The 25,082-nt window shown below is 43.5% G+C and overlaps 2 protein-coding genes across 2 annotated transcripts in view; both read left to right on the forward strand.

The window, feature by feature from the left end:
• synpo2a (synaptopodin 2a) overlaps nt 1–6,738 on the forward strand; it is a 40,214-nt gene extending 33,476 nt beyond the window's left edge. Inside the window, exon 5 of the mRNA XM_066720642.1 lies at nt 2,374–6,738. Within this exon, the coding sequence (XP_066576739.1) occupies nt 2,374–2,931 (558 nt within the window). The 3' untranslated portion in view covers nt 2,932–6,738. The remainder of the gene's footprint in view (nt 1–2,373) is intronic.
• A 5,797-nt stretch (nt 6,739–12,535) lies between these two features.
• Nucleotides 12,536–23,085, forward strand: LOC136766819 (myozenin-2). Its single transcript, XM_066720643.1, has 6 exons — nt 12,536–12,661; nt 14,400–14,515; nt 16,564–16,733; nt 18,306–18,453; nt 21,394–21,577; nt 22,049–23,085. The coding sequence occupies exons 2-6, from the start codon at nt 14,437–14,439 to the stop codon at nt 22,281–22,283; spliced, it is 816 nt and encodes a 271-aa protein (XP_066576740.1). The 5' UTR covers nt 12,536–12,661; nt 14,400–14,436; the 3' UTR covers nt 22,284–23,085.
• Nucleotides 23,086–25,082: the final 1,997 nt, after the last annotated feature.

The following is a 25,082-nucleotide window of genomic DNA, read 5'->3' on the forward strand; positions in this document are numbered from 1 at the left end:
AGGACACTGGGGTCACGAGGTCCACAATTGTGCAGCTCTGGTCTACGGTTTCTCGGTAATTCGGTGAGCGTTCAGTAATGTCGTCGGACTTGGCGGAGGTGACTGTTCACTCCAGGCCGTGTGACTGGATCCACACTGGCGGTCCTTTTTGGGGTAAGTCAACGTCCTTTAAACATGTCTATTAGTGTCTAAGAAGCGGCAAAGGCTAAGGGCATTGGACACCAAGTGCGGGAGGATCCGCATCCCGACCACAGAGGTAACACTTCCTGTTGTTTTGATTTTCCTGAAATGTGATGGACTGCTTTGATTTGGGTTTGTTTAAGCTGCGACTCCGACTGAGACAGCCGATTCCTCCGTCGAAGCGGAAATCAAAAGGCAGGAACGACTGACAGCATTCGAGTCTAGCATTTAAAGGTGGGGAGGGACTTCGAGTATGTGAGAACCTGCAGGCGGTTTCGGAACAGACCAAGGATGGTGGACATGTGCAGAGCCGTGCGACTGGCTGACCGTGGCACGCACACATCATCCAGACATCATCCAGCTTTCCCTCTGAGGTGTCGTGTGAAGCTCGTTAAAGAGGCAGGCACTTGGACACCCAGCTGTGTTAAATGGGCAATGATGTGTCCTACTTTATAACATCTCTTTGAGCTCAGGCTTTGGACCGGTTCGTTATGTAACCACGACCGGCTCTGTTTAGGTATGTAATTTACTGTGAAGACCTCATGTCTTCCAGGGTGCGTTCATATCAATTTAATAACAAGCCCCCAGCGCTCGTGGTGCCAAAGCAGGCAGTATTTTCTGTGAGGAATTTGAGCCACACCAGTGTTGATCGTACTTGAGTTCAGATGCCAGTTCCTTATGTTTCCCCAAATCCTCCAAGTTTGGGGCTGTGCTGTCAAGTATGTACCACAACCTTAGTTTTTTTTAAAGTGTCCTTAAAATGACTCTTTGAGTTCATACCGGACGGGCTCCGAATCCATTAAATGCACACAGCTGTGTGCCCACCTTCATACCTGGTGCCATGTCCTCCTCATGGAGGTGGTTCGGAGGGCAGGTGTCAGACACCTTTAAATGGAGAGCAGGATTCAGCAGCCACCTCATGTTTTATGATGTGATGAGCCACAATGGTGAAGGACCGATCCAAACTGAAGTTTTCTTCACGGGTCCTGAGAGCTGCCATGTAGGGCCCAGCAAGCTCATGTGTTTGTGTTTATAACTCTAGTCTCTCGTGTGTGACGAGTGTGTTGTGTGCTTGGCGTTGTCTCTGCCCACCTGTGGCCGCTGTGCGCTATTCTCGGCCGTCGTGAGGATTGTGCCCCCTCTCAGTGCACTGTGAGCTCCAGTGAGGGCGCAGTGGCAGGGCAGTGCCAGACGGTGGCAGCAGACGCCTCCTGTTACATACAGCCTGGCAGAGGGATATAAATTAAACCATTAAGAGACAGCGCTTTATTTCCTCTCTAAATCTACATCAATCCCACAAACTGCTGCAGCAGCTTTCAGGGGCTGCCCTTTAACATGATGAGAGTGACGTGTGTCTAAATGGACTTATATAACAGAGGCACATTTGTGTAAAAGGGTTTTATCTGCCTCCCTGTGAAACCCCGTCTGTGGAAATAGTCATGTCTGAAGAGCAGAGCAGTGTTTTAACCTAATTATTATAATTAAAAACTTTTACAGGGGGGCAAATCAGGATTATACTATAAATATTCTTATCCTTAATTAGTTTATAGGACAGACAGCTCAAATACATTCTGTATTTACATTATGTTTAGTTCCAGGGCTGTATAAGTTAGAGCAGGAAGTTGAAAGTGTTCCCTCTGTGGGTGCAGGTTCACAGATGTTCGCTGGCTTTTCGCACAGCTGTGTGCTACCTTCATACCTCGTGCCATGTCCTCCTCTCAGGTGTCAGACACAGATCATACTCAGTACTGTGCAGAAATTGTCCTTATCGAATAGTCAACATAGAAATACATCCATCCATACATACATACATACATACATACATACATACATACATACATACATACATACAATGAACCATCATATCACTGGAGACGTCTTTAAAAAGGTGAGGCAAGAAAGAAAGCCCAGCTCGGGTCGGGCTGCTTTCAGGCTTGCCAAGTAGAACAGATGCTTGAGCGGGGACTAGAGTTAGCACCGCAGTGATTGTCCAATTGGTTGGTTCGTTATCGGGTCCTTGAACAGAAGTGGGTCGGTTAGACAGTAAATGATTCCAATGGGATAAGGTATGATCCGGACCCCGTCTCATGTACCTCCTCTCCCTGACTACACCCCACACTGTGTCACGGTCCTGAGTAATGATCCATCAGTCTGCGTGTTTCCCTTCATCATGTCTAAACCCTGTCCTTGCAGGAGATCAGCCGGCGCTACTCCCTGTCTCTGCCCCGGAGGATGCCCTCGATGTCCGGCTACGACTCCCCGGTGCACAGCCCGGTATTCATGCCCTCAAAGGGGCCCTTCGACCGGCAGCCGTCCTGGATGGATAAGAGCGTCAAGCCGCCTTCGCCCTGGGAGGCCGCGGCCCGCAACCCCCTGGGTCTGGTAGACGCAGCCTTCTCCTACCAGAACCTCCAGCAGTCCATTGCCTCCAACGTCATCTCCGCCGCCCACAGGAAGTCCCTGCCTGAGCCGCCGGCGGCGTGGAAGGATAGGGTGTCCTACGAGTCGTCACAGAGAGGCCGACTCCAGCACCAGCGATCCTCATCCTACACATCGCCCTCCAAGAGCTCCATGTCCGCCCCGGCATCCACCGTCCAGTACGGCTCCCCCTGCAGATACGCCTATCAGCCTCAGAGGTCAATGACTGATTCCAACATCCGGGGCTTGGGGGCGGGGCCTGACTATGGGGCGTACGGGCGGTCAGTGAGTGATCCAAACTATAACATCTATCCCCGGGCGTGGAGACGGTAATTATCTGTGGTTTACGATATTGAGATGGTTAACATCAGCCCTGTATTTCTGAGTTGAACGCAAGGAGAAAAACATGTTTATGGCAGTAGTTTATGATTGGGAAAACTATGTGTATAAACAGAGAAAGTGGAAGTGTAGAAAATCTCTGGAGGGACCCATCTTCTGTTGTTTTGATGTTGTTGATGTTGTTGTTGCTAGTTGTATTGTGCTGTTGAGGATCTCCTAAAATGGCACCACCACAGGAAGACAAACACACAGTCAGAGAGTATGTCTTCACTGGAAGGTCTTGGCATTCCCATTCCTTCACAGAGAGCTAGGATGCCAGGCACACCCTTGCTGGGAACGAATTCTTTTCGGGTGAAACTTGGTCGTAAGCTCAGCGCGGATCTGCTTCCTTGGGAAAAACAAAATGTGGACTCATAGAGCTGGGTTTGAGACGTACAACTTCTCCCTAGTAAAGTAATTACTCTATGGCTTGTAGGAACATAGATTGTCATTGTCAGTTGTGTTGAGTACTCAGAGGTTGTAGAAGCCAAATGCCCATCATCTTGGTGTGTAGAATAATGTCTGGTAGTGATGTCATCAGACTCCACAGACTGAAACACACCTCCTGCACAGTGGGTTGGGTTTAATGAAACGTAGTCACACACACACACACACACACACACACACACACACACCACACTCATGCACCATCGCGGCAGATTTGCGAGCTGCAGAATCTAATGTCCATGGGTAAGACATTATAAAATCGAATATGCATCACTCCAGTTCCTTCCTGGTTGTGTTTTGAGATGTTGTCTGTTCACAGTAAGAATTCAAATTACACTGATGTTAAAAATCCACTCGATGTAACACAGACGAAAGGCTTGCCAGTGTCTCATCTCTACTCGTGAATAACTGTGTCTACAAAAGGTAAACTGTTTGGCATAAACCCTTTGTTACTTTTTGGTTTGGTTATGTTTCATCTAAAATAACGGCTTTCAGCAACGGTTGCAGGGTGTATTCCAGCAGATCCCTGAATAACCAATTGGAAGTGTAAATCAACTATAATTGCTTAATTGAAATTATTGTAAAGGTAAAGGATTTGAATAAGCAAATGAAAACCAGAACGCAAACCAGACCACAGAGGGCTACCGAGAAACACTGGCTTAAGGTATGCAAGTGACAGTTATCTCCTGTACATGAATAATTCAGTGTTTGTAGTTTGGTTAGAGATGTGTAAAGTGTCATGTGTGTATCCTCAGCTGAAGTGTGAACACAAGTCCCTAGAGTGAGGAGCAGCGAGCTCCACTGGGCTGATTTGTGATGCTTTTGAAGGGGGGGCAGTTGCTTTTAGGACAGCTACACTATCTTCTCTGACAACGCTATTAAATAAATGTCACTAGTCTGTATTCTCGGTTTTGATGTCCGTTTTTGTGTTAAAGAAAAGGAGAGGAAGTTGTGCGTCTAAGGACTGCAGTGTGTTTCAGAGGACATGTTAGTTTACACTCCGTGGTCAGGGTGGAAGAAACATGCCAGTGATCAGATGTTTATGTTTAAGTTAGTAATGAATAGGAATAGAGCGAAGTTTTCACCAATGTGCTGTTGATACAGGCCAGCTATACATGTGTGGCTTCATTGGATTACAACACAATGTAACACAATAATACAAAAGTGATATTAAATTAATAAAAAGCACAACTTTTCTGTGGCAACACTGCACCACAAAAACACAGTGTGATAAATACCCTGGGTCATGGGTCATGGGTCACCAGAGAAACCCAAATCACATGTGACACGGCCAAGCGCTGCGTCCGTGTGAGACACAAGCTGCGCAACGTGCTTTCACAGAGCAGGACGTCTTAGGCCGCTGTGTCTTGGCTACACTATGGAGGTTATTATTTAGAGATTCAGAACTATAATTATGTTCAGATTCAAATCTGAACCGGTTTTATCTACACAGAAATTCTCTCTAATAATTTAAATAAAGCAGAAAATATTGTATGCAGGGAGCAAACTTTGTTGTTTTTAAGAGTATGATTGACACACGTAGGAATCATGTAACTTCATTGTCAGGGTGGATTTTGCTGTACACAACATGCTATGTGTAGTTAAGACTTTGTGTGGAAGATTATTCCAATATATAGGAGGGGTTTTGTCACTGCGGCTGCTGTGATTAATGAAGGATAGTTTGGTAAGTGAGAGTGCAGTGGATTTGGTTACACAGGGGTGTTATTTTTATCCTGTTGGTGTGAGTCGGAGTATCAGAGCACTAAGATGTGGTGTGAGATCAGCAAACACGTAAAATGTGCTTTATTATGATTTACGCTTATTGTCTTAAATTCTTTTACAGAGATTGAATGGTTCTTAAGAAGCTGTATTTATTGTGACAGTGTGTATCTGATAGACTGTATTTATAACTGAACTCCAGCAAAAAGCCCTTTTCTTCTATTTCCGATTCTGTTGCCATCTATTCAAAATGATTGCCTTCACTCTTATTGTTTGCATTGTTATTTATTTGTTAGCAAACAGCCTTTACTCAGCGCTGCCCATAGAGGTCACACAATATACCCATTTCAAAATCACATTTAACAAAGGAGGGAATAGGACACTATATATATTAACTGTTGTTGGAGTTTGTGTGCTTCAAATGTATGACCTCTAAGATTGTGTGACAAGTTTCCTGTGTGTGTGTGTGTGTGTGTGTGTGTGTGTGTGTGTGTGTGTGTCAGCTAAAATTTTAAACACATTATTGCAGTGAATTTCCAGTCTACTAAACCAAAACGACATGTTTTTATCCTACACTTTGCAGGTTGGTAGGTTGTCTCTCACACTGATTCACGTTGTACATGATTTAAGCTTTGTATTTCAATTAATAATATATTGAAATTGTAAAATGAAAGATCTTCCTAAAGTTCTAGATGAGATTCATATTGCAGAGAATCTGTGTTTATTTTTAAGGGACATGTTTCGTAAACTGGTGAAAATACAGAGAGTGAAATTGCAGGTTATAAAACACTTCAGTAGTTTGTATTTTTATATATACGGGAGGTGACTATTTAGACTATAATTAAGGCTTTAGGTGCACATTTAAATAGCAAATTTTATTTTCTGCCTTCTTTTTTGAGTCAATTAAATACAAAATGATTTTCACACGTTTTAGCGTGTTGCTTAGAAACTAAAATCGCTTAAGTTGTAAGTAAACGTTGAGTTTTTAGATGGTTTTGTTTCTCTTCTTCCATAATCTTTGCTAAATGTTGTTGACACACCACTTCACCCTAGTATTTCTCTTTTAAAAGACACAATGAGCACAAAGTATCCTCATGAGCTGTAACACCTATAAGATACATCTGATTTGAATTGCTGTCTCCAGTACCGCGTCCATGATTATGCAACAGACATTGTGTGTTGTTGTTTTTATTCTCTGCCTCTATTTTTAGGACGTCTATCACCTGATTACTGCGGTACTCAGGTCTTCCTTTAGGTTTGTCTGCCACCGGATTTGGAGATTTCAGCGGCACCATTGAGAGGTTCAGAGTTTTCAACACTTATTGCGGTTTTGCTCGTGCCTGTTTGAGATGTGCCGGTTGTGAAAGCATGACAGACATGCACTAACGCACTAAATGTCTGTTTGCAGCGTCATAACTAATGATGAATACTTGGAGATGAAAATAAGTCAAATATATATGAAATGAAAGCATTTGGAACATGTGTATTGTTATAATATTTATACAGCTGGTGTTTTTACATGTTAAGGAATATCACCTCAATAAAGAAAACTTTTTCACTGTTGGTCATTAAACGCGTGACAGATGTACCCACTGACTTGTCTCTGTGTGGTTTCTGTTTCGGGTGGTGCGCCAGGCTGAACTGTAGTGAGAACCCAAGTCTTGCTCTGAATCAGTTTCAAATCAAGCAGTGTTATGGGATGAATACGGATAAGGGTGTAATGCAGAGATATTGTTTTGATTTGATCATAAATGACTAATTCTAACAGCTCAGCGTGCCATGAGGTGTCGATGTTTCTAGCTTTGTATTGGATTGTTTTGTTCATGATCTCACTGCTTACAAAACATCTATAAACACAGCATATCCACAACACAAACTGAACAGCAACTATATTTGTGTTTATTTATGCTATACGTTATCTATCCACTGCTGGATGAAGGCATCCTTAAGATATCTCCACTTCTATGAGTCTTGCACATTCTTCCTTGTCAAGTTTTCACATCATCCAATTAACCCTATTTCAGGGGGATGGAACTGCAATCTGTTTAAAAACACCCCCGAGAAGTTGGCTGGAGTCCCATCCCCCGCAGATTAGAGGATCGGTCGGGTCAAAGTCCCTGTGGGAGATCACCTACTTACTTACTTAACACTAAAAACACTAGGAGAACTTGCTCAGGATGTCTGATATTGAAAATAAAACACTGTGATTGAGAAATGTATATAAAGTAGCACTGACAATGGGACAGGCCGCCCCTCTCTACGGCCCAGCTGCTGGTATTGGCTCCATGTACCTTTCTTGCCTTGATTTAAGCAGCACTGGATAATGGGACACATTCGTATCTGCCATTAGATTTCACGGAAACAAAGTCCCTCTACTCTTAGCCGAGCGAAGTGGCTCTGAAGTTCCACAGCATGAAGTCATCCTGATGTGAGGGTCCTGATTTAAAAAGCCATTTGTCTGCTGTCATCTATTTCAGGGCTGTTTCAGTCGCTGCGTATTGATACCCTCTGTGTCCGCAGCCTCCCTCCTCCGCTGGCGACTCGAGGCGTCACGCTCACAGATGGGAAAGTGAAGGAGCAGACCACGTGACTCTCCGGGAGATTGGTCTCATTCAGGGTTCAGCACCACACTTACTTTCAAATACGTCATGGATTATGAAATAGTTTATACATCTGTTTATAGATAAATGATCAATAAACCTTTATAAGATACAATTTATCATTAATTTAAACTTTGGGAGCTGCCAGAACACTATTGTGTTTCAAATCTTTATTAGTGATTGATCATATGTTATAAAGGTTTATTGATCATTCATGAATGCAATTATTGATGGTTCCCGAACTGTTTTATAAACTATTTACCAATCATTTATTAAAGACACCGAGATAAAAAGTGTTATAGTAATTTGGATGAGGGTTTTATACAGCTGGTTACTGACACATATTCTTCAGCTGATGTGCGCTGCTCTCTGTGCAGTTTGTTTTAACTGTTTCATTAAAAATTGATTCTAATCTCTTTCAATTGATCTGCCGCTATCAGTGGATAAACAACAAACAAACAAGCAAAATAATGGCATTTGTAGAATAGAGTACAAATACAGCACAGTCGTCAAATCTGATGTTTAAGAAAACACACAAGGAGTTTGCAGATAGATGGCTTTTTATAATCGATTGTCCTTTTTTAATGTATTTTGGATTGAGTCTGATTGGCAGTGACTGACAAGTCTTAAAGGCCAGCGTTATATCTGAAGTGCTGATTGTTCCAGTTCTGCACGGATATTGTTCTTCCAGTGCTGTTGGGCATCTCCATCCACTAGTTATTATTGAGCAAAATATTGCAGCGCTACACAAGCCCGTCACAATTTACTCAAAAACCAAAACAACTTTTTCTTTATACTAAAGACAACGTACATCACATTTCAGCTCCTCTCATCGGTAGTCTTTTGGTGTGTGAAACAAACCTCAACCAGCAGCGAATGGAAGAGAGGAGCTAAAATATGACCCATCCTTCAAGTTTTTGTTTGTTTGTTGTCATTGCTTTTAAGAATGCGGTTGTTTCTTGTCGAAGGGAAAAAAAGATCTCGGCACAAATGACTTCCTTATTGAATTACCGTATTTATAATGTCAATGCCTATAATGATGTGAGAAACCGACAACAACAACATCAACCGAACAACCAGAACACAAGCCCATCTAACCATACGATTCCACGGCTCATTTTACTTCTGGGTGTCGCCTGAAATGTAGTCACCACTGCTGACCATGTGTCTGTCCGTCCCTAAAGGAAGTGCATATGTTTCCGTGTACAATGCGCTTGGACCTGCAGGGCCTAGATATTGCTAATCAGTGACCAACCCCCGACCCGGAGCATCGCATCTTTCACAGCGAGGATTATAGGTACTCGTGTCACTTCCATTAAAGCTGGGTTAACAGCTGGTTGCCTTCAGCGGGACGGGGGGTTGAGGATTAAGTTATACTGCACTTGATTTAGGCTGCTGTCTGACTGCATTTCTATTAGAGACTTTGGCAAACGACAAATGAAAACACTGACCCCCCCGCCGGCCAAGAGATCTGGCCTTCTTCCCCGTGGAAAAGAGAGATTCAAGCAACACAAAGACCAAGATACAGAATAAACTGATATATATATATATATATATATATATATATATATATATATATTAAAATAACTATCTTTAAACTTTAAATAAACAAACAAACAAATAATAGAATTAATAACCAATGTATTTTGTGTAAACATCTGCTATAAGGTGTTTTCTTCTACAATAGATTGATCTGTACTTTAACAAGATCATGACACATTATGTTCAAACATCTTTATTATTTAGTGTTATTTTTGTTGTGATATTTGGGGCTGTTTAAGTTAAATAAGCCCTTTTTGCAAACCTCTGACCCACAGACTGTAGCCCTGAGATCTAAACAGAAGTTGTGCTATAGGTCTCCCGTCACACCCTGTGTGAGGGGTTGTGTGTCTGGTGTCTGGTGTCTCTGTACAAAGACGTTCCTGTCAATCATTCTCCGTCACAACCCCGACTGGAAGACTCACTCAGTCCAGCCAGTCGAGAAAAGAAAAACATCAAAGGAGGATCAATAGAACAAGAAACAGAAGGAGAAAAAATGAAGAAGCACCAAGAGTGGTGGCTTTTAAATGCGGACCATTCATTCCAAATTATTTATTTAGATACTTAGGTTAAATAATAGCCATTAATAGAGCAACTAATGCCGAGAAAAGCCACGCACGCCATCCCGGCCTCCTCTTCCCAGCAGCCTGTCTTAGTTGTCAGTTTCTGTTCGGACAATCTGTCCGTGTTCAGCAGATCCGCTGCGCAGGCGTCTCGTTGCATAAGCGCTCGGATATTCAACTGCCGGTGGAGAACACCAGGAGAAAAAACATTTAAAAAGAGAAGTTTCATGTCTCCGGTTCTGTACACGTGCTTTAGTTCATAATTAAACATGGACCACTTCTCTGATTGCTTATAGTTTCTATATTTTATATATTTTATCTTATAGTTAATATGATTTGGCAGAAAACCCTTCCTGTTTGTCAAGTCAGGGCCTTCAGCACTACAGGTCCTTTTACCAACTCATCTGCACGTGTATATTCCTAGAGTTGAATTAGGAGGCTCTAGGACCCTGGGGGTTGAGGAAGATGCACTCCATCTTGGGTAAGGAAGTTGAAGTGAGGGCGGCCATGTTGGTATGGCTTCTTCAGGGTGTAATTTGTTGATGTGGGATGGGCTTAATGGGATAATTGGAGATACTTGGTGAGAATTATTTAAAAGCAAGTGGGGAGTGGGGGAGGAAAAGAGAAAAGGGAGAACCTGAGGAAAAAGAAAAATGAAAAAGTGTGGCTTTGGGAAGAAACAAAGGTGTTTTCTTTTTTAAAACAAACATAAGAAAGGAGAGGATCATGCTTGTTTGGTGTCCATTAATAACTAAGTCATCAAGGATCCTATCCAGTCTGTTTTTGAATGTTCCCAAATTGTCTCTTCAGACACATCGCTGGGGAATTTGTTCAGATTGTGACGCCTCTCTGTGTGAAGAAGTGTCTCCTGTTTTCTGTCTTGAATGCCTTGAAGCCCAATTTCCATTTGTGTCCCGGGTGCGTGTGTCCCTGCTGATCTGGAAAAGCTCCTCTGGTTTGATGTGGTCGATGCCTTTCATGATTTTGAAGACTTGAAACAAGTCCCCATGTAGTCTCCACTGTTCCAGGGTGAAAAGGTTCAGGTCCTCAGTCTCTCAGTAGGACGTCCCCTTCAGACCTGGAATAAGTCTGGTTGCTCTCCTCAGAATTGCCTCAATAGCAGTGATGGCTGCTGTCCCTGGTCCGTTTATTTAATTTGTGTATATTTGAGGACCCAGAGAGGGATTAGGTTTATATTTGTATGTTTATGTTTGTGATTACGATTAATACATGCCATGTAATTTCCACATATACCTGTGTGTGTTTTTCCAGGTTTCGGCATTATAGTGAAGCTGGTCCTTATCAATATATTTAAGCCTGTAAGCCAACTCGAGGTTTCACAAATGTCATTTCCTCCGAAGTTTATTGAAGTTAATGGCATCAGGCTAGGAGAAGTCATGGATCAGATGTATTGGCTCAGTAATAGCATCAGCTGTAAAGAGCCCTGGAGTGCTTTTGGAAGAATGAGTTTAATTCTAATGGGGACCTCGTATTATGAGGAAAGACGGAACAATATGTTCTGCCAGTATTAACACATACAGGCAAAACCTCACCCCTGAATTAAAAAAGGACACAGATACTACAGACGGCCTCTAAAAACATGGATACACGTCTGCTCAAATAAACCCCCAGAAAGAGAGAGAAAAGCAAACCAGCAGGGTTAGTACACGAGCAGGAGTGTGTGGACTAAACTGGTCTCAGGACACCCAGGAGAGTGGAACACCGCTGGACCAAGATGACACCGGGTTACATCTCAGGTGATGGCAACTGACTCAGAAGAAGAATTAATAGGAGATGGAAGCTCTTGAGGACACAAATACACAATTAATCACCCTGGGTACCGGCATCTGCTAATTAATAAATAATAATAAGTGTAATTTTCATCGTAACACAGATTTTAACCATTGCAGTTGAGTTAGGGGTTAGAAAGCTTTAACAATTGTCCTGTCAGAGGTTGGGTTTGACAGTTTTTATATCTGAATATAATCATCAGACAGTAAAAGCTTCATCAAATTAAAAAGTCAAGGCTACAACAGTTTCACCTCAGATCTGATGTGTGTGTGATACACCTACAGACTCCGTTCTTATTTACTAAATGCATCTGTGGGAAATGGTTATTGTTTGATTGATGACAAAGGACTGGCATCTTTCAGTTTCTGTCCTCTCCAATGAAGACGAATCATGAGCCATCTCGCTTCACTACAGCAGTGGACCTACTACTGCTCAGTGAAAAGCAAAGACAGTAGATGAGCAGAAAACAACACAGAAAGCACAGCACAGGGGCCGCTGTAAAACACCACAGAAACGGAACAGGGGCCTCTGTAAAAGGCCACAGAAACACAGCACAGGGGCCACTGTACAAGACCACAGAAACAGTCCAGCAGCCGAGTGACCTTAGTAGAACACCCACAGGTTGTGTGTCAGCCACCAGGTTTGAGTGCAACGCCTGTGTCCAGCCCCACGGTGGGCTCTCCCTCTCGCGGCAGAGACACAGAGAGAAGCCCATGGCCCTTGGGGGGGCCAATGTTCCCGGGGCATCGCCGGAGAGCAGTCCCACCTCTGAAGACAGATATGGAGCTGCAGCCCAGCGCTCCCCATGTCCTGCCCTTGTGCCGGAGCAATGTGAGTGGTTGGAGTGATTGGCGCTATATTTAGCTGGTTGATGTAAGCTGCATACCAGCGAAAACAGACACAGAGACACCCCCCCAGCTCCCCTCAGTCCTGGGTATCGCGGAGACCTGGACAGATAGACCCGGCCAGGTTGGCCCCTGAGCGCCTCACCTCCACACAGACACAGAGCCCGGGACCTTCGCCCAGGTACGCAACTTGTCGCCCGTCCAGCTGTGTCTGCTAGAATGTGTTTCGGGAAAAATGCTGCAGTGTGGTATTGTGTTGACCTGCAGGCTTGGATTCTTCAGAATGGATTTTATTTTTTTATTTTCTGTTTATCCTAATACAGTAGCTGTGGTTTCTGGATATTGATTCACATTAAGAGATGTTTTGGTGCCGTGTCCCATAAATGATCTGCAGGACACTTTCCAATGCCGTGTTTAAAAAAAAAAAATACCATTTGAATAGCAATTCTATTGGTGTTTGCTGTCTAACTGGTTTCTAATACTAATTTTACACACACTCTAGTTAAGATGCTATTGCTTCTTTTACAGTGAAATTGTATTGTCTGTGTGAAGCTGTATCACAAGAACAGGGAACTGAGCGAAATCATTTCTTTCACCTTCAACAAGTCAATCTGAAACAAAACACGATGTGCAGAACAGTGCTGTACACTCTTCAGAGATGTGTATTTATTTATCTTTGTTTGAATAAATCTGCTTCAGAAACACTGCAGCTCTCATCGATGGCAAATGCCACTGGGATTTTATGTAGACTTTTTTAACGTCACTTCTCTGTCTTATTCTTTCCAGGCAGAATGGCATCGGTGCTTGATCGGGCTTTGTGTCTAATGGTTTCTCTGTGGTTTATATCAGCTGAGGGTTTCTTGCAGCCAGCAGTTATTGTTCATTAATGTAACAACAACAGACAGCTGCTCTGGTCTGCTTCATTAGCCTACCAGCCAACAATTTAAATAACCCTCCTCTGACCTTTCGATAATGCTGAAGTTAATAGCCCTGAAGTTAATGCTAATATATGTATACGTATATGTATATCTGCTGCATTGTGAAAATCTGAATATTTTATGACTGTGATTTGTGTTAAACCCTATATGTTCCATTACAGAATGAAAAAAAGACATTCCAATGAAAGTCTGTTTTTTCTTTTAACTGTTACCAGAAACTGTAATATCCTTTCCTTGGTATCCGCATTAATGCAGATGCAGGAATGATAGCATTAATAATATTATTTGGACAGGAGGTTCCTGTGTAAGTCTCTACCTCCTCAGCCTGCGTCTTCCTCTGGGTTTGGCTGGTCATCAGACTTTATTACCTTCACACCCCAGAGACGCGCGCTTTCTCGGTATGGATTGATATCCGGAACGTCCCTACGGATGTGAGAAATACCTTTCATCACATTTGCTAATTAACTAATGTACATATTCATTAAGTCATTCAATTATATACATATATATATATTAAACATCAGGTTAAAGATCATGTTTAATTAAATATGCCACAAAGTGTAGCAAAGTATGGAAGAAATGGCACTTGGTGGGGTTCTTGGAGAGGATTAAGCCGCACCTGGTGACTCAAAGTGCCAACGCAGACAATTAAGAACAGGGTGGCGGCGCTGCGAGCTTGGGGTGTCACTCATGATGTCACCTCTTCACACGCAACACAACAACAGCAGACATATCACATGAGGCGGCCGTGGCAGCGCAGTGTCACACTTGGGGCACGCACCTGCTGCTAAAAGGTTATTCAAGAGGGATTTCTAACTTTGTCATTCTTTTCACCAATGAAACAGCCCATCACCCTGCTGAACTAGAACGTGTGTGTGTGTGTGTGTGTGTGTGTGTGTGTGTGTCTGTTTGAGACCCCCACTGGCATATCGGGGCACAGAGATCCTCCAACATTGTGTCCTGTGCTTGTGTCCCTCCCAGCTTCTGAGGGTCAGCGTGCCAGGAACCCGAGACCGCCATGTCACACACCATGATGTCCACCAAGGAGAGGAAGATGCAGGCGGCTGCCATCTTGAGGGAAATGCATGGATCCAATGGTATGAAGTTTAGCAAACCTGTCATGGACCACAACCTCTACCTCCGTGACAAATAAAAAATGGAGTTTGCTGCTCCGTGCCCCCAGAGTCACAGCCTCTCTGTGTGGCTGGCCATAAATAAGTCAATGGGATGTTTTACTACCTATGGTAACCAAGCCTTTTGTAGTTGTCCTTTTGAAAGCTATTTCTGGTGGGAACAACTGTGTGTAGCTGTTGGGAAGGAATGAAGATCCCTGACAGCTGAGGAGCATTCCTGCTGGATATTCTTTCAGTGTTTGATTGGAGGTTGACATCTCCGTGAGCCGGGTTGCATTTTGGGCTCACGAACAACAAGTGAACAAGCACAGCAGAAAAGCACCCAGAAAACTTGTTTTGTACACAAAATATATCTTAGATATTCATATGGATCTGCTGAAGTTAGCTGTGTCCACAACGTGCGCTACACAGATCCCAGGGACAGCTGCTCCATTTCTCGTTATGGTGCTCGTGTGGAGTCCCACTGTCAGTGTTTTGTGCGATCGCTGTATTGATAGAGATATAAATAGACAGGTGAACATACTGCTTATGCTGTTTTACAAAAGATTCGACACCTATGCCAGCATGAAGTATCAAAGCTAATCATTACGTGCCACTAAGGGTACGAACATCAATATCCTTGTCTGTGGAACTGTTGCGTACTTTATCGTTTTAATTCATGAACCACTTGACAAAAACAGGCTGGTCAGAGTCAAGAAAGCAAACTGTTAAAGACACGCAACTGCCAGCCAACTCAGAAGTTTAGCTACTAAGCTTCTTACAGATTTTGTATCTATTGTTATCTATTTAAATTGATTTGATGGAAGGGAATACAGAGAACTTGATGAATATCTCTATGCAAATATCAATCAAGATGCACGTAATTCTGCTTTAAAAAACAAGTGCATTTCTAGTAGAATATAAAGTGCTACTCTGTTCTCCCCCCCGCGAACGAGACTCAGCAATGCTCACAGGAAGGAGGTGTTATTTGTGCTGCCGAGGCAGAGCTACAGGAGAAAGAAGAGCTGCCTGCTGGTTTAGGTTTGATCCCACTGTTTCTCAGGGGGGGTATTAAATACTGCAGAGCCACGCAGTGCAGTAAAGGTCAGGGCACGAGGCGTCATGCGCTGTATTGTTCTGTGACCCAGTCGGATAACAATCCCCATTGTCTGCACAGAAACTGCAGCGAGACATACAAGCTCTGAGGAGGGCAATGCCAAAGTGCCTGTTTCGGTTAAAAGCTCAGTTTATAGTCTTACCTCCCTGTTCAATAATTCTCTCTCAGGTGGGACCTACTGAATTTAACAAAGGCACCGTGAGAACTTCTTCACACCTCGTTAACCGAAAGCTAGGCCACTAAATGTCTTCTATTTAAGATAACACTGATTGACTCAAATAAGATTGATCTTGACAAGTGATTATTCACTACACTTGAAATAAATGATCCTTAATATGAATGAACTATGCTTAATTACACAAATGATGTAAATAAATGTTATGCTAATTTGTAGCACCTGAACATGAGATTTAAATATATATATATATATATATATATATATATATATATATATATATATAATTAAGCTTACAATGAACTATTCAATTAAGGTTTAAATGACAAACTTTCATAAAACAATAGTTATGAGATTAATTCACCAGGAATAGACACTGACATTTAAGTAAATCAAGGAAAAGCCATTTCTGTACTGAATTAAGTTTGATAATTAAAATAGTTTTAACTGTTCATAGGATCTTCATTTTCACAGATCCTGGATATTAGAGGTTCCATTCCCAGGTATTGTTCTGTCCTCCTCTGCAGTTTCACATTCATTGTAATTATTTGGTTGGTTTGCGATGATTGTGATCCTCCAGGACAGCCCTGTGTTCACCTGCCATCAATTATCTACTAACTGTATGTTCACTTCTTTACATAAATTACATCTGAAAGAGTTTACTGCACAAATAGGAAGATCATCTTTGAATTCAGGAGACCCCCTCTGGTAGCGGTAACACCCCTTCTGCCTCTTCCACAGAGTCCGACCCCATGGACCTGGGCAAGAAGATCAGCATCCCCAAGGACATCATGCTGGAGGAGCTGTCCCTGCAGTCCAACCGGGGATCACGCCTCTTCAAGATGCGCCAGCGGAGGTCGGAGAAGTACACCTTTGAGAACTTCCAGAACGAGGCCAACGTGCAGATGAACGTGAGTGTCGGGCGCTGCGTGGGGCACAGAGCCGTCTGACGGAGGGGGAGCATATGAAACGGGTCCTCCTTGTCTTCGCGTGGCCCCAGAAAGGCAGGGAGGACAGACAATGTAGGACAGTATCCCGCAGTGAACTAGTGCAGTAACTGGAGACCTCTCCTCCACCCTCTTCCCAAGATTCGACATGCTTGTTCTTGTCAACATCATTGGCCATTTACAGTGCCTTATCATGATTTGAACATTCCTTTCTCAACTTGACATTACTATGGTTATACTATGGGCTTGCTTGACAGAAAAATGTTGTTTTCTGTCCCCGGCGTGTCAGCAGTGCGATGAGAGGAAACGGGCGGGGGGCAGCGTTCTCCGGATGGTGGCAAATTTACGATTCATTTTTGGCGTTGTGAGACAGCATAGAGTTTCAGCTTTTAATCTGTCAGTGTGTCTCAGAATGACTCACAGTACTACTTGATTTCTTAGCAGACACCCTTCTCCAGCTTGACTTACAAGTGTTACAATATATGACATTATTTTTACATTTTACCCATTTATACAGCTGGGCATTTGCTGGAGCAATCTAGGTAAAGTACCATACTCCCTATCAGGGACTGAACCCACAAACTCTGGAGTCCAGAGCCCTGACCACTAGTCCACACTACTGCCCTAGTAAGAGAGAATAGGAAGAAAAGTAAGATGAGATTGATACTGCAGAAGAAATAAAAGTACAACATGTTTTGACACTTGTAGGATCCAAGTGGACCAGACAAACCTCACAGTTGATACAATTCTGACTGGATGACGTATTTTTCCTCACTGGCCTTGGGGGGCAGGAGCAGAATGTGTGGATATCATTGACCAAACTTCACTTGACAAAAAGCATCTCGATTTGTTTATTTTCCTCGATGTCTAGTTTCACTATTGATGCAAAAGGCCGTGAGCAGCTGCTGCTGTTATTCTTAGGGATGAAACCTTAGCAACGATGGTCATAACAAAATACAGTCTGTTGCTTCACAGATCACTGAGGGCCGGTCTGGTTGGGGACCATTTTGAAAATAAAGTCCTGTTCCCTGTGGAGGTTTTTTCTTTTTTTAGATTATTATTAACAGACCTATCCATCTATTTTTGTCTTTGCAGATTAAGGGTCAAAAATAAATCATATTACACTCACTATTATGATTCTTATGTAACAGCCTGTAAGTGGATTTGTGCTTGAACTATGAAATAAAAACAGTGCAACATTTGTGTATCGACACACACAGCAGGAGGAAAAGTTAATTGTCATTATATAACAAGCATTCGAATAAAGCGACAAATTCAAGTCTCTTACATAATCTGATTGTGGAAGAATTACTGACCTTCTCCAACAGAACTGGTGCATATTAACCCTGCTGTGTGGAAAGTGTTGCTAATACCACTATTTATTTGGACCTTGTGGGGTTTATTCTTATTAAATGTGCCCATGTGAGCCCAGAAACAAAGGCCCAGACCGCTTCCCACTTGAGAGAGACGATGTGAGGAAGCTCTGGGCTCTGACCGATCTGGGGGTCCTTATTTACTTCTTGTTCCTTCCGCCAGAACTGTGTGTCTCTTCAGCCTCAGGACAGCGAAACAGCAGAGAGAAACAAAGCCGACGGGACCAGCCTGGAGGTGGAACAGTCACCGAAAACACCCCCAAACACGCCCGACCCCAAGAACCCCCCGAACCCCGACAGCATCGCCCCAGGTGGGTGAACGCAGAGGAATAGACTGGGGGCCACACTGTCAATCAACATGAGAATTGGGGGGTCTCGCAGTGACATATCCTTATCCCACCCGAGAAAAGGGCTTAAATCAGCCGCACAGCTCTTACGATTCAGGCTGAGAGCACACACACTTTCAGACGCAATTTAAATCAATTTTCCTTATTTTTACGCAACTAATTATCAGCAGATCCAGGGAGAAGTGTTCAGACACGTATATATGAGTGTTTTTGTGTTTATATGCTCTTCTTGCGTATAATAATATACACTGCTCTTTTTTTCTGCGATCGTTATTTAAATGTGAGGAGAAGTTAGCGGATGGAGTCGAGTGCAGCATCTGGGCAGCAGTGTCTCTGCGATTCGTCTGAATTAAATATTAGCCGGGGAAGAGCGGAGAGGGGGGGTGTGCTCTTCAGGCGGCGATGGAAACTGTTGCGTAACGGTCTGCTATTTGTACCGAAGGCATGCCAGGCATTTCCCCAGTCCCCACACAATCCAAACAGCCGCGCTATCTGTTATGTCATCTGCGGCCGCTTATGTAGACAGAGACAATGGGGAACGCGGCGTCCTCCTGGCCCAGCCTGACCCGACGACTCCAGCTCTCAGCATTGTCGACAGGCTGTCCTTTCCCTTCTTTCCTTCTCTCTCTATCTGTCTATTTCTCCTTTCTTCTTTCTTCTTTTACATATTTCTTCCTTCATTCCTGTATCGGTGTAATTATTTAAACAGGAACTCCATCCGCACTGAGATTAAGATCTCGTTTACAAGCGGGAGCCAGGGAGTGTGGGGGGGGGGTTGGCATCCAGTAGGAAGTGCACTTTACCCTTTAAACCCTTTAACCCTCACGGAGGCAGTTGTGCTGTAGCTGACACAGATGTTTCAGTGGTGCCGTCTTTGGACGACATGGTGGGACACTGGGCTGGGGGGCTTCACTCCCAGCAGCCTTCTCTTTCCCATCCAAACACCTACCCACCCGGTTTAATTCACAGAGAACATGTCCCTCAACTCTACTTTTACAGAAGCAGTCCACAAGTGCCCAGAGCCGCTTCACACATGGCTCAGACCACAGTCATCGACAGCAGGGCTGGAGGATCGTGTGGGAAGTTCATTCACATAATGGCAGTTTTCCTGGAAAATCCCCCAGTGGGTTGGTCTTCAAGTGTTCAGCTGACGTCGTCTGTGGTCAATAACACATTTCTGCATTCGTGCGAAAAGGCTGAAACTGGCATAAACAGGGAGGAGGGGGTTAACATTTTTCTAACAGGAGCTGTCCTGAATGCATGGTATTAGCTTCACACAGAAACAGGGTCCATGTCTGGATAGAAATAAGACTTAAAAACACAGACGTGTCGTAGTATGTTTCCCAGGGATAATACAATTTTGGCTTATCGGGAAAAATATCTACTGTTTGTATAGGGCTTCATTTCTATTTGACATGTTCCTTTTTTAAGATTCACTTTAAGTAAATAATCCAGGATGAGGGACATGTAATACACAATGCTTAAGGAACTATTAGAACATTATTAGTAGTAGTTGTTGTTGTTTTTAATATATAAAAGAAATTTGCATCAAATCAAAGTATTTGTACGAGCCATGTGAAAACTATGGACTCAATCTGTATGTAGTCTTATTTACGTTGTCAAATTAAGGACAGTGTCACGGTTTCATCTCACACATCCCGCAATTTTTGCAGACAGATTGTCGTTTGAATCTCTATAAGTAGATGAATAATAGAGGATTATGTTGATATAGTATTAAGTTTGTTATAAATTCTCTCCTATGTCAAGACTAGCATTCCTTTATGCGTAATAAATATATATCTTTGGAGTATTTCTTATTATTATTCATAAAGTCAATAGCCCAGCATTTTTTTTTATGAATGCTCATTGTTTCCTGCAGCTACTGCCGTCACAACGTATCCCCCCCACAGCTGATAATGCAGAGCAGCGTCTGTGCAGTGAGATGAGCGCCGCGGTTCGGGGGAGGGTCTCCGGTATCGAGCGCATTAGGGCAGATTGTGGAGATTGCGGGCCAAAGGGGAGGTGGCCGTTCCTTCCTGTTTCCTTTAGCATGAAACGCTCAGGAAAACAATTGTGTAATCTGAGCGAGAGGGTCAGGCACTCAGGATGCCCTGTTTCTCTGGAAGCGTGTGTGTAAAGACCGCTCTTCCAGGACTACGATGAGACCCTCATGTTTGACCAAATGAGCGTTTCATTAGTGCGTTTCAAAACCTTTTTTTGTTCATCTTGGCGCACAATGATTTAAAGCAATGCCAAAACTAGGCCCTAAATCAGGGGGCGGCCAACCCTGTTCCCGGAGAGACACAATCCTGCATGTTTCCCAGTTCTCTCTAAATCACCAATTACTAGATATCTGCAACACAGGGACATTTTGCCTAATTAAGACCCACAATTGGCTCAATTAAGCAGTTAATGATCTGGATAAAACAAAAACCTGTAGGCCCTGTTGCTCTCCAGGACCAGGGTTAGACATCTCTGCCCCAAATGAAAAGCAAATGCAAGTGCGGTGATAATAAAATGAGTGTTAACTCTGCAATCCCAGTTAAAGGACACTGGGCTTCCCAGGACTTACCTGAGAATCTGGGAAATCTGTCCCTCATGACACCAACCTCTGCACAAATCACACATCTGGAGTATTTTTCGAGTACGGATCATAGTAATGTAATAGTAATTAAACAAGTCCATTACCGGCCATTTATTTTCAGTGCTCTGTGACTGAGCTGAGTGACGAGGCTTTGTGTCAATAAAGATTTGAAGTTGGCTTGTGAATCTGTTTCCTAAGTGGTTTAAATGGATGAGATAAAGAAAACATTAAAATTATAACTATTATGACAAGGACAGTAAGCCTGTAAGCCGTGACTCTGACCCTGAAACGGCCATGTCTCCCCTGCCCCCTGGGCGCAGGCTACGGTGTCCCTCTGAAGGACATTCCTCCGGAGAGGTTCAACAGCACCGCCGTGCCCAGGTCGTACCACTCACCCTGGGAACAGGCCATCATCAACGACCCCGCCCTGATGGAGACCCTGCACGCCAAGATGCCCCTGCCAGAGCCCAGGACCGATGGGCCGGACTTCAAGAGCTTCAACAGGTATGTGTGCTTGCTTCACGGGCGGTGGCTTCTACTACCGCCTTCCACCGGCTCACAAGTCAATCAATGATCACTATTAAGATCTCAGTGCCCTCGTTTATCTCACACAGCCCACTTGCGTACTTTTAAGCTTGGTAAGACCTTTTGGTCTTGATAAACAAGTGTCTGAAATTCAAGTCTATTGCTCTGGGGTTTTTGGGGTCTCAGCGAGATGCTAAAATGACCAGTTTTCTAAAATGAATCCTCCGCCCATTGAAGAAACATCAGCCCGTTCAGTCTTGAAGCACCAGTCTCAGCTCACACACATTCATGAGCTGTGTATCTGCTAAAGCCCCTGCCGTGCTGTCTCTGTGCCAGGCCTGTGCTGTGAAATCTGGCCGCGGTCCCAACTGTGACTCATCCCCACTTGCCTTTCCTCGCATCCCTGTTCCTGATGTCACGGTCCTGTCTCCTTTCTGCTCTGACCCCCAGGGTGGCCACCCCATTCGGGGGCTTCGAGAAAGCGTCCAGGGTCATCACCTTCAAGCTGCCCGAGAAGGACCTGAACCCCATCGGTGCCATGCCCCGATACCCTGAACTCCAAGACCCCGTGGCCAAGCGTCCCACCTTCAACAGGACGGCCCAGGGCTGGGTGTCGGATGGGAGCGCGCTGGTCATCCCCCTCGTGTCCCTGGAACCCGTCATCCCCGAGTCGGATGACCTTTGAACTGACACGACGCGCGTAACCGGGGCAAGGAGTAGGACGGCTCGTACACGCGGTGTCACAAGCTCGTGACGCGCGGCTCCCACGGCGAGATTCGAATTAACGCTCTAATTGAAACGTACGACGACAGACTGCTGACACAGGGGTAGAGGGTATCGCACTTTCATTTTTAAATTCTGCATCCAAAGGGTCCGACTGTGCTTACTGTGTACTGCTATTAAACTCCTGTAATTACTAATCTACACCATTAAATCATCATGCTAAAATGCTTTGTAAATATGTAAGTGCCTGTAAAACTGGCAGGGTGTGTGAAAGACGAAAACTGAAAAAACGACAGAAGATTTCAACTTGCTTTTTATACACAAGAAAAGGACAAGCAAATAGGATCTCTGTGTGTTGTGTATTTGCGGTTGCGAAGGACAGGTGTTTAAAGTGTTCGTCAGTAGAGTCGAGATACGACAAACTTGTACAGGTGTGTCTGTCGTGATTTCACTAAACACAACTGACCAGTACAGATAGACGCAACACTTTTACTGAACACAGATGGGTGACCGCCGAGCTGAGGAAGACACGGGTTGCATTCTGGGTAACTATTGCTAAACAACGAGAACAAAAGAGAAATAAAGTGAAAATTTGAGTGTTTAAGCCAGTAGACTTCTATCGGAGACTGAATATGTGCACCATGACAGAGATCATGAATGACAAATATAGAGAGGGGAGTTTGATAAACGAGGTTTACCTTTTTATCTACTAGATGTGTCTTGTGAACGAATCCCTGGCAATAAATGGTTTCCTGTCACACCCATGAACAGAATCATGTGTATTTAAACCTCGGCTGACAGACTGATAAACCTCATTCTTCTATTGGTGCCTCTGAAACCAATTGAGTCAAATGACAGACGTGGTCTCCACCTCATGGCAAGCACAGTCAAAGACATCAGGTCAATATTGTGGCTCAGCAGCTTACATTGTGTGTGTGTGTGTGTGTGTGTGTGTGTGTGAGAGAGAGAGAACAGACATAAATATGTGGCATCACGGAGGGGTTACATCATCGCAACGAGCCCATGCACACAATGAGCCCCATTACACAAATACAGATACATCTTCAGCTTTAGATCATCTGAGGGAATTAATACATATCAGAAGAGACTGGTCTCACACAGACTGGCAAGACACAATGATAACAAATGACAGAGAGGACAACATGGAACCAAAGAAAATGGCAGCTTTAGATTCATTACATCTTAACATTTACAAGTAGCGCAGCCTCTCACCACACCCCCCACCGATCCACACAGCTCCCAGTGACTCCCCCACACAGGTGTGCCCATGACATGAGCTCACAATGGCAGTGTAGCTGGGTGTCTAGTGTTACACAATCAGAGGATTCCTGCAGCGGCACCAGATCGCATTGCCGGCTCTCTGGAAACACTGCCGGCTCGGGGACAGACCCACACTGCGGCCGACGTGGAAACAACGGCGGGCAGAGGCCGTTGGGAAACTGTGTTTGAAGGCTGTTGTTGTTGTTATTATACTGCATGGTGTGAAAATGCAGAACTCCTGCTCCTCCGACAGTGTTTGGGCTGCACAACTTCGTACAGAGAGTCTAACTGATACCAAGTAGGTCGCTTGAGGTTTTTAAGTCTTTTAAATTGTTTCTTTATATGCTTCAGCCAGAATTTATATGGAGTGTTTTAAGAATTATTTATTGAGGTTTATGTTATATATGGTTAATGTGTGGTTGTCCTTTTGAAGTGACTTTTTTGCTAGTGGTTAAATAAAATTGCTTTATTGCACAATGGTGTTACTGCTTTGCCACTGAGGGACCCACCAATAACTTAAACTGAAAATTGGGAATTAATTGGGAACTAATTTAGGTGTAGTCATACAATGTTTATGTTCCCAAATACCCAGCGCCTCTACCCCCCCACTGTTACTTGGTAATGTGGTAAAATCTGGTACAAATTTGGTAAAATAATGATTTAATACTTGGCCAAAGCTCTGTGACTTTGTGTTGCTGATTAAACCACATTCATTGCTGTACAGCGTGACTCTCAAAAGGGCCAACAATGTTATTTTCTAAAACCACATTTCTGGATCAGTTAAGCACATATCTAGGTCTTAAATGTATTATATCTGCCCTTAGCTCGTTGTCCTGTGATGTGTGCTTATTGTATTTTGTACTGATTGTATTACAGCGTCTGGTAATTTTGTTACATGTGAATTGTAAGTCACCCTGAATAAGGGCATCTGCTAATTAATAAATAAGTGAGTGAAAAAGAGACTGATAACCTTGTTTGTTTGTATACTGGGCACAGCGTTTGTGCTGTAAGGGTAAATGTATCCTTGGGAAAATGGACGTAACCTCATTGAATTAGTTTATAGATCATAAATAACATGTGGCGTAAGAAATATGTTGTGTATGTGTTTATATATCTCCCATTGGATTTATAAGCCAACCCCAACTCCAAATAACATTTTAGCAAATATAACTGCTTGGTTTTAGCAGACTGGACAACACAAACTCCAGGTTCACACTTTTGAAAGCAGCCTTCTGTTGGGTGGCCAAAATAAGGTAAGCAGAACGTTTCCATCCTCAGAGTCCGTCAGCATCTCGGTGTCAAAGTCTTGATTTAATTCAGGCCTTAGTTTGTAAGTAATAAGTATCGTTTCATGCCCCAGAAGTGAAAATGTATTTTAATTAGTTCTTCAAAACCCAGGAAACTGAACTGAACAAAGTCACATCAAGCATATTCATTCAAGTAATTATATATATATATTCCTTTAAATAGAAAGATGAAA

This window comes from Amia ocellicauda, chromosome 13 (genome assembly GCF_036373705.1).
Source record: "Amia ocellicauda isolate fAmiCal2 chromosome 13, fAmiCal2.hap1, whole genome shotgun sequence".
In the NCBI taxonomy this organism is placed as follows: Eukaryota; Metazoa; Chordata; class Actinopteri; order Amiiformes; family Amiidae; genus Amia; species Amia ocellicauda.

Bases quoted from the DNA above. Each gene is read 5' to 3' on its own strand.
- LOC136766819 (XM_066720643.1), top strand. From the start codon at position 14,437: ATGTCACACACCATGATGTCCACCAAGGAGAGGAAGATGCAGGCGGCT. The intron at 14,516-16,563 runs GTATGAAGTTTA...CCTCTTCCACAG, and splicing joins GGAAATGCATGGATCCAATG to AGTCCGACCCCATGGACCTG. The intron at 18,454-21,393 runs GTGGGTGAACGC...CCCTGGGCGCAG, and splicing joins CCCCGACAGCATCGCCCCAG to GCTACGGTGTCCCTCTGAAG.